Source organism: Triticum aestivum, chromosome 1B (genome assembly GCF_018294505.1).
Source record: "Triticum aestivum cultivar Chinese Spring chromosome 1B, IWGSC CS RefSeq v2.1, whole genome shotgun sequence".
In the NCBI taxonomy this organism is placed as follows: Eukaryota; Viridiplantae; Streptophyta; class Magnoliopsida; order Poales; family Poaceae; genus Triticum; species Triticum aestivum.
Window position 1 is genome coordinate 573,817,272 of NC_057795.1, and position 9,666 is coordinate 573,826,937.

At 47.7% G+C, this 9,666-nt stretch overlaps 3 protein-coding genes across 3 annotated transcripts; 2 read left to right on the forward strand and 1 right to left on the reverse strand.

Annotated features, from left to right (window-relative positions):
• Positions 1–2,727: 2,727 nt before the first annotated feature.
• Positions 2,728–5,382, forward strand: LOC123095787 (40S ribosomal protein S15). Its single transcript, XM_044517355.1, has 4 exons — positions 2,728–2,832; positions 2,931–3,091; positions 3,245–3,302; positions 4,898–5,382. Exons 1-4 carry the CDS (start codon positions 2,830–2,832, stop codon positions 5,144–5,146), a joined length of 471 nt encoding a protein of 156 aa, XP_044373290.1. The 5' UTR covers positions 2,728–2,829; the 3' UTR covers positions 5,147–5,382.
• Positions 5,383–5,541: 159 nt separating this feature from the next.
• Positions 5,542–6,510, forward strand: LOC123095796 (photosystem II reaction center W protein, chloroplastic). The gene is made up of 2 exons (XM_044517363.1): positions 5,542–5,835; positions 5,933–6,510. Exons 1-2 carry the CDS (start codon positions 5,775–5,777, stop codon positions 6,256–6,258), a joined length of 387 nt encoding a protein of 128 aa, XP_044373298.1. The 5' UTR covers positions 5,542–5,774; the 3' UTR covers positions 6,259–6,510.
• A 731-nt stretch (positions 6,511–7,241) lies between these two features.
• Positions 7,242–8,485, reverse strand: LOC123079990 (uncharacterized protein At4g15970-like). Its single transcript, XM_044502848.1, has 2 exons — positions 8,278–8,485; positions 7,242–8,170 (listed from the first exon to the last, which is right to left on the reverse strand). Exons 1-2 carry the CDS (start codon positions 8,483–8,485, stop codon positions 7,242–7,244), a joined length of 1,137 nt encoding a protein of 378 aa, XP_044358783.1.
• Between the last annotated feature and the right edge of the window lie 1,181 nt (positions 8,486–9,666).

Sequence of the window (9,666 nt, forward strand, 5' to 3'; positions counted from 1 at the left end):
ACGTTCAACATTCGAACGGTGCCATCCGATGATGAGGACGCGCATGCCAAAGTCTAAAACAAATACATATGAGCCGCAAATTTTTTTAAACAAAGAAACAAATTATCTATTGCAGCCTAATCTATACCTATATCTATATATATCTACACCTAGCAATAAAGGAAAGAAGGTTTCTTGACGGCTGAGATTTGAAAGGAGGAAGGACTCGCGACCAAGTGCTCACAGAGGGATATAGCTAACCAGTACAACTTTTATTTTTGCGAATAGCTAACCAATAGAGCTTACGACACTTTGTGACTATAACCCCGCGAGAATGTTTAAGGAGGAGCTGATTGGATATTATTTGTTTTTTCAAAACATTTCTTGAAATTCAGGATAGTTATTTTCAGTTTTGACAAATACTCGACATACACGACTTTTTAAAAAAGTGTACAATGCTTCAATTTGTGAATAAATTTTAAAAAACAGGAACATTTTCATGCACTCCCTACCAAAATTTGAAATACAGAAACATTTTTTTAATTGCCGAACGAAATTTTGAAAACGGGACCATTTTTTGAATTTGAGGATAAAATTTGGAAGAGGGAAGATTTTTTAAAATCCTGAACAATTTTTTAAAAACACAAACAATATTTGAAACAAGCGAACATATTTTCACATTCCCGAACATTATCTGAATTTTTGTTTTCTTTTGAAAAGGGAACATTTTCTTGAAAATTCTTATTTAATAAAAACACAGCCATTTTCTGAAAATTCCAAACACTTTTATAAACACATTTAAAAAAAATTCAAACAAAACTTGAAATTTCTAAAAAAATTGTAAACATGAACATCCTTTGAATTTATGAACATTTGCTAATCTTGAAGCTTTATAGGGCTGATGTGAAAACAAGGCCAAAATGAATTTTGTAATCACTAATGGATATTTAGCAACTTACCAATTAAACATCAATATCTTATTCATCTATTTTTTAGTTTCTGTACATTTATACGATCCTCATGATTTTAGGCTCTCAATAATATAGTATCAAGTAATGAAGGTAATGACTCCTTACACATGGTTACTTAACTCGAAAGGTAATTTAGATATTTAAATTAACCAACTTTTTATGATGGGAATGAGCATGTCGCTTTTTCTTTTGTTAGTCTATGTCTGAAGATGAAATGGACACCAACACAAATCTATTGCACGGAAAAGATGTTCCCTGCTTTTATGATTGAAGTGTAACATTTCATACATGCACATTGTCAGTAAACACATTACATGGATAATGCTCTAAGGAATGTCTCGGTGAAAAAGATAGAGAGATAGGGTATCTTTGTGATGCAGTAAAATGTGGTTATAGTCGTTGGGAATTAGGGTTTAGGATTTAAGGTACCAATTATTCTGCTAGTTCCACTAAATGGAGAAGATAAAATAAAGCTAGGTTTTTTCTATCTTTGTGCGGCTGGCCTGATCAGCCGGTCGTGACTTCTATTGGCTCTTGCGACAGTATTAGGGCATCTCTCTTCTTATTTTTTTAGCGAATGGAGATCCTCCGAGACGACTTTTTCATGCACACATGCAAACCCCATTCCATTCTCAAGCAACGCCACAACTTATTAGCCTCTTTGCCATATATACAACCCATAATCCAAATGCGAGCCGACTAAATGCACACGTGTGACTACGCACCCATTCCATTCCCAAGAAGCATCAGAACTTCTTAGCCTCTTTGCACTATCCAGCCCATAATCCAAACGCGAGCTGACTTCTGAATGCACACATGCGACTACGCACCCATTTCATTTCCAATTAGCGCCACAACTTCTTAGCCTCTTTGCCGTATATCCAACCCACAATTCAAGTGCGAGCCGACTTCTTCATGCACATATGCGATTACGCACCCCTTCCATTCCATTTTCCAAGTAGTGCCGCAACTTCTTAGCCGCTTTGCAGTATATCCAACCCACAATCCTGACAGAGCGGGTGAAGAGGATGGCTGGGCGATGGTGACGGTGCTCTCCTCCTGATGGAACAACAACGACATGCTCGCCTCGTCCGGGTGTGGATGGATCTTCCTAGTGGAGAGCTCCTTCCCGGTGTGCTCATCCCCTCCATGATGGATGGGGCAGCCCAGAAGCAAGCGAGGAAAGAGGATCACCGAGGCGCTGGAGGAGATGTGGCGGCGGCGTGCGAGGGCAAGGGGCACGACTGCCGCTGTCGCCTTTGCCGCTTGCTACGTCAATGAACCGCCGCCGCATTCGAGGAATGAAGAGTGGAGTGGAGAGAGGCCACCGGGCATGAAAGGGGCGGCGGCCGGCTAGGCGAAGGAGATGGCGATGGCGTGGTTTTGTTGGCGCGGGAGTGGAGGAGGAGGCAGAGTGCACGGCTAGGGTCTGGCCACGGGGTTGCTGATAGAACGGTGTCGGTTGCCTTTTATACGCTCTGGCTTAAATGAAGAAAATGCCTTGTGGGGGCACATATATTACAAAAAAAATATGAAATTGAAATATTATCAGACGGCTGAGAGCGATGGGGTGAATATCGAACGGTCCTAGTGATTTGATGCCGAGATCCGACGACCAGGACCATAGTGGAAATCGCATCTAACGACCCATATGCTCCTGGGAATGTGGGAGCTCGGTTTCACTCATTTATGTAACTATGGGATGCTCAACTCATCAGCTCGAAAATAAATAAATAAAAATAAAGGCCGTAGCTAATACTCACATTATTACCACGGCCCTGCCTCGACAGACATTCCCCATTTTCACCAAAGCCCTAGCGCCGTCGCCTCCGCTGCTCGCCACCTCCTCTCCTCCTCCCCCAACCAGCCGCAGCCAGCCATGGTGAGCTCCGCCCTCCTCGCCCCTCCCCCAAACCGACCCTCCCGCATTCCCCAATCGCTGGTCCCTCTAACCCGTGCGCTGCGTAATCGCGTTTGCAGGCGAACGTCGGCGTGGGGACGAAGGTGGCCGCCGCCGCCGCCGGGCAGCCGAAGAAGAGGACGTTCCGCAAGTTCAGCTACCGCGGCGTGGACCTCGACGCGCTCCTCGACATGTCCACCGACGACCTCGTCCAGCTCCTCCCCGCCCGCGGCCGCAGAAGGTACACCCCGCCCCCAGCGGCGTGCGTCCAACTTGAGAGAGCGAGCGAGACTGGAATCTCTTGAAGTTGAAGGGAAGGGAAGGGAAGGGGAGAGGGAACTGCTAGCTCGTTCGTTTGTCTGAAAGAAAGTGCCGTGCTTTGGTGTTGCTGCAGGTTCCAGAGGGGGCTGAAGAGGAGGCCCTTGGCGCTCATCAGGAAGCTGCGCAAGGCGGTAATGGATGATACTCCTCCCTTGCCCCTCTGCTTCTGGGTGTGATGAAATGCCTGCTATTTATAACTGTCTCCGAGCTAAACAGTTGTGCCACTTGCCAGCGACAGCATGCCTGAATGTGCCTCTTTTCTTTTGGATGGACGTGCTGTTGGCCGCATGTGATTTGTAACTTACTCATAGCAATTAGCTTCAAAAAAAAAAAAAAGAAGCAATTAGCTTGTGTGCTTGGAGTGCAGCGTGCAATCGTCTGACCAAGTACATTTTCTGGCCAAAACATTGGACTTGGTACATTTTCCATGCTTCCTGTAGGTTAATATCGTGGCATGCACTGTTTGCAGCACTAAGGTGTTTGGTACCATAGAACATACCATAGCATTAAGTTGGTACTCTAGGTTGTTAATAAAATCCTTGAAATTATATTGCTAATAGTAAAAGCCTTGAAATTAGCATGTATGCTTGGATTGTAGCGTGGAATCACCTGATCAAGTACATTTTCTGGCCAAGACATTCGACTGAGTATTTTTTGAGGAGTGAAGTTGACTGATTATATTCTTTGTGGCTGTAGCCTGCAGTGCCTGGAATGTTCAGTTTGTTTGCTTTCACTGACACTATTATAGAGATGATGAGGGTGTGCAGAAAAAAAAATTAAGTTGGGGTTTGCTGTTCTCCATATAGGTTTAAATATGGTGGCATGTACATTTTCTGGCCAAAACATTCGACTGAGTACATTTTTTGGGTGAATTCGATGTATGATGTACATTCCGAAATGTCCATTTTGTTTACTGTTTGCTGCACTAAGATTAGCATCAAGTTGGGATTGTAGGTTGTTAATAAAATATTTGAAATTATCTTGCTCATATGTCACTTTTCTGATATTTTGGCAACTCAGTCTGGTTTTGATTTGCAGTTCAGGTTGTTAACCTTATATGTTTGTATATACCGTTGTAATGTGGTCACTTTTAGCAAAATGAATTGATATTTTCTACAGTACTCACTTTTCTCTTTGATGGGCTCAAATATTTTGCTTACTCTACAGACGAATGAATGTTTGTCTAGCTAGTGCACATACTGTATATTCTTGAGCTAGCATCTTCTGGTTCTGGGTTTATGGTTGTGGGAATATTGATGTTCGATAAATGGGAGTATCAAATATCAATGCAAAGCTATGAACCTTCGCACAAGTGAATATCTTATTGGTTGGTCTTTTGACCACTATGAATCACTAGATGGCTGTATAGTAGTGCTGAACAGTGGTGATTTTGCATCTTCTACTGGAATACATTTAATGTTCTCTAATTTCTGTGACGAGTATCCATTTTTTTATTGTGGCAGGAAAGAAAAGAAAATGAATAACTAGAAATGTATGATATAAACTCCCGAGTATATGTGCCTTGATAGGTGTTGAACGATGTGATCTGTATTACTGTATAGGTATTGGTTTGAGGTGTCTTTATCATTTCTAAGATATTAGTGTGACATCCAGTTCTAAAAGTACACTTCTAATGCTGTTTTGATTTGAACAATCAATTCTATTGTTTTATCAGTTCGAGTTCAAGCAACTGAAGCTCATTCCTTTTCTCTGAAAAAATGTACAGAAAAGGGAGGCACCAGCCGGTGAGAAGCCAGCGCCTGTGAAGACTCATGTGCGCAACATGATCATCATACCAGAGATGATAGGCAGCCAAATTGCAGTGTACAATGGAAAAACCTTCGTCGTAAATGAGATCAAGCCCGAGATGATTGGCCACTACCTCGCCGAGTTCTCCATCAGCTACAAGCCCGTCAAGCACGGAAGGCCCGGTATCGGCGCCACCCACTCCTCGAGGTTCATTCCTCTCAAGTGAAAGGATCCCGCGGCCTGCGAGCCCTCGGCGGACTCTATGTACCTCTTCCTGGAGTGAACGCCGTGTATGCCCGTTTTGTCTGAAGTGGAAGAACTTGTAGTATATCTATCTAGTGGAAGCATGAGGTGGAACTTCTGGTATGTCTATCTAGTGGAACTTCTAGTGTGTCTATCTAGTGGAACTTTGGGAACCCATGTATGGGAAATTGGGGAAACTGAAAGCAAAAAAGCATCTGTTGTTATCTGTGTGGCTGTAGCTAGTGCCCACTTGGTTTGTCTTTCTCCATCCTCTGGTTCCTGGTGTGCCAGGTCCATTGTCCATGCTGTGCACTTTGCAACCTTCTGATACTTCTGGAAATAGATGGTTTTCCCTTGAGAAACACACAAGGTGATGTGTTGGACCTGACGCCCACCATTCCAACCTTGTTTTTCCTGGTTGGAGTCTGTTTCACCGTGCAAACCTCTGGTTACTTTTCCGTTAGGTACCTGTGGGTGTCCAGTTGGCAAATGCCAATTGGACCCAAGAGGATAGGACATATACGGCGCCAGGATGCCCAGAGAATTTGCTCACACACACTGCCCCTGCTCTCACTTGCTGCATCTTCCCCCGGAGCTCAGGTCAATCTACAATGGCAATGATCAGTCCTGCCGCCGCCACTGTCGTCGCTGCCAGGCCGGGGCAGGCTCTAGGTAAGCAATCCTGTCAATTGCCACCCCCCATGAAAATGTCAGTCGTGTGAAGAGTGTTAAGTTGTTAACGGTGGGACGCCGGCGCTGAACTGTGCAGGGCTGCCTCAGCTTAGGGTGACCAGGGCCGAGAGGCTGAGGTGCGGCTGCTCCAAGGACCGCAAGGAGGCGGCAGCGGCGAGTCCGGCGGTCGTGAAGGGCGTGCCGCTGCTGGCCGCGGCGAGCGCAGCCGTTACGGCGGCGGCCCCGGCGCTGGCGCTGGTGGACGAGCGGATGTCGACGGAGGGCACGGGGCTGAGCCTGGGGCTGAGCAACAACCTGCTGGGGTGGATCCTGCTGGGCGTGTTCGGCCTCATCTGGTCCCTCTACACCGTCTATTCCTCCACCCTGGACGACGACGACGAGTCCGGCGGCCTCTCCCTCTGAAGTCCCACCACCAGCACCATCTTCTTCCTCCTGCCTGCCCGCCTCATCCTTGAAAGCTTTGCGTAATTACCAGACGAATGCCGAGTTACTGATTACGGTAGGAGAACTGTAAGATGCAGTATGCCAGTGTTAAACCGTTGCAGTTATTAACTTGTTTGGATCACAAAATCTCGTTGCCAGTACTACGAAGCAAGTCCAGTTGTGTTAATTCATCCATCTCACACAAGCCTTGGGGCTCGAAGTAAGATCCAACGCATCCTTGATTTTTCTCCATCTAATACTACCTCCGTCTCAAAATATAAGACGCTTTTTGACACTATCATAGTATCAAAAAACATCTTACATTTTGGGATGGAGGGAGTAGTATTTAGAGTCAATTACACCGGGGTAAGTACTGCTCTGTGCTTGCCATTGTGACGTGTTCGAGACCCAGGACTTATATTTTTCGTTCTATTTTTAAATAGTGCCTGACAGGCGGGACCTACTGGTCATAGAGACGAAAAAATGGAAATGCCAACGTCAACAGGGGCTTTTGTGTGAGAAATAGAAAAATTCGAGGGTGTTTGGGCGCAAAACAGGCCACACGCCCTCCTCTCTACCTTCCAGTCACTGTCAGCGGGACACACGCCATGCAAGCGAGCCTAATCAGTGCTACTTTTGTATCCAAACTTGGTTTTTATTTAAAGTATCCAAACTTGGTTTGCATTGTATTTGCACGCTTGAGCCAAGTTGTTATACGTTCAATGTATGCTGCAAGTTCTAACATCAAAGTGACCGTTCACGTTAAGGTCTGACACCACAATAAAAACGTGACTAGTCCAACAATCAAAAATATGTTATTGTATCCAAACTTGGTTTGCACTGTTCGATCCTTATATTGCCCTTTTTTTTCTTTCTTTTTGCTGTTATTTCTGAACGAGACAATAAAAAAATCCTACTCCGATGCCTCAGCAAATAATTCCAGAATCACGCGCAGGCCGGGATCAGGAGCCCGGCCCCGTCCGCGCCCTCTTGTCAGGCGTCCCGCACTTGGCCGGGACGCGCCACCCGACATTCCTCCTCTCCGGTGGCGTCATGGCCGTGTAGTTCTTCCACTGCCCGAGCACGTCTCGGAGATCGCTCAACTTTTTCTCCAGGCCGAAGCAGCAGTTGGCGTGCATGGTGCACGCCCTGGCCATGTCGTTGTGGAACAGCCGGCAGAATCCGCCGAAGCGAGCCGTGTCGAGGAACTGGAACCGCAGCCGCAGGCCGCCGTCCGCGGAGGCCAGCTCGTGCTTGATCTGGTTGAAGATGGTCTGCTCGTGAGCCCTCGGGAACCGCCACCGCGCCGCCCGCCACCGCCACATCATCTCCACCGTCCGCGCCGTCGCCTTCACGTAGTAGAAGCCCGTGTTGGGCCAGTTGCCGTCGAGCGCGTCGGCGTCGCCGGAGTAGATGTCGCAGGACACGGCCATGTCCGCGTGCACGCCGATGTGCCGGAACGGGTCCCGGAGCCACACCACGTCCACGTCCGTGAAGAGGAAGCTGTGGCCGAGCTGGAGGACGCGCTGCTGCAGCTCCAGCTTGGCCCAGACGAGCTCCAGGTAGGCGCCGCTCATGAAGTCGCTGGCGGAGCTGAGGTTCATGGCCGTCGCCTCGACCTCGAGGAGGTAGCAGTGCGGGTGCACGCGCCGGCAGTGGTGGTACGCCGCGGCGTCGACGGCGACGATGAGCGTGTGGTTTAGGAGGTGCGCGATCCCCTCGCCGTCGCGGAAGCTTCCGCGGAAGAGGTCCAGCAGCGACCCCGGCGCCGCCCACGCCTCGTTCACCGACGTGATGATCACCGTGCGGTCGTCCGTGGCCACCTTGGGCAGCAGCTCCGCCAGCCCCGGGAATACTCTCTCCTCCTGCGCATGCATGCGTACATGTGAGTGTCACATGAGCACGCAAATCACACGGTGCATGTCGTCGATACGTACATACGTACACTAGTGCAAATTAAGTAACACTGCACATACTACATACGTGCCTTTTCTTGAGCTGAAGCATGAGTTGAGATGAGGTTGGCATGGCTCATCTGCTGATGAGCTGGTCCATTCTGATTCCCCAAGCTTGAGCTTGAGATGGTTGCCAGCTTCTCGCCGAGCCGGTCGGAGGCGAGGAAGAAGAGCAGCACGGTGGGGAGAAGAGCTCCGAGGAGGAACGAGACCGAGTGGCTGACCCTGGCGCCGTCGTGCAGGCAGCCCATGTCGATCGCCCCCACCCCCCCGACCCTCGTTCATGGGAAGTTCCCGTTGATGGTAGTGGTACCTAGAGGTAAAATAAAATGCTATTCGATCGTCATGCAGCTTTCTAAGGGCCTGTTTGGTTCCAACAAGTCACCTGACTTATAAGTCACGTCTGTTTGGTTGTCACCTGACTTATAAGTCACCTGACATACCTTCCCCTACCAATTCATATCATGCAAGTGGTGGGACCCACGCAAAAAGGAATGACTTATAAGTTTTAAATTGGGGTGGAGCAACTTATGACTTATAAGTTGGGTTGACTTATAAGTCAGGTCTATTTGGTAAAATAAGTCACTTTTTTCACTTTTCGACTTATAAATTGGTGATTTATTTGAAACCAAACAAGCCCTAAATGAGCGAGTGAATCTCAAACCTCCATGTGCATTCATGGCCGCGACTGAAGAAGAGGTGCAAGTGCATGCGTGTGCATTCCATTAATTACTCGATCCAGATGCAAATTAATTATCGTATCTGCTGCCACAACGAAACACGTACGAGACTAGCCACTGTGGGAGTAACTTCAGCAGTAACATCGAGTCCAACTCAGCACATTTGCTTATGTGGCAATGTGTTAATGAGGAGAGAGATAGTTACAGTAACTTAGCTAGTTACTGTAACATCACATGTCCCAATGCAATATGAGTCTATAACCTCATAAATGAAGCTTTGCATGTTACCACACTTATGTTACTACCCACTATGAAGGTAGTAACATAGTCTAGGGATATGTGTATATTACTAGTGTATGTTACTATGCACTGTGGCTAGTCTGAACCCCTCTGATCGCGCCCATTCTTTTATGTCTCTCCATGTAGGCGCTACCTACGGCAGGAAGACGAAGTTGACTCAGGCCCTGTTTGTTTCATAAGTCCTAGGACTTTTTTAAGTCCCAACTTATAAGTCATAAGTCCCTACCTGTTTGTTTACAGGGACTTATAAGTCCCGAGTCCCTACCTGTTTGTTTACAGGGACTTATAAGTCCATGTTGCACCGCTGCAACGAGGCTCAGGAGAGGGCCTGTCCGGCGATTGGAGGCACCGTTGCAACGAACCGAGGCAAAACGAACCGAGGCGGGGCGGCGACGGGGCGAGAGGCGGGGCGGCGACGGGGCGAGAGGCGGGGCGGCGACGGGGCGACGACG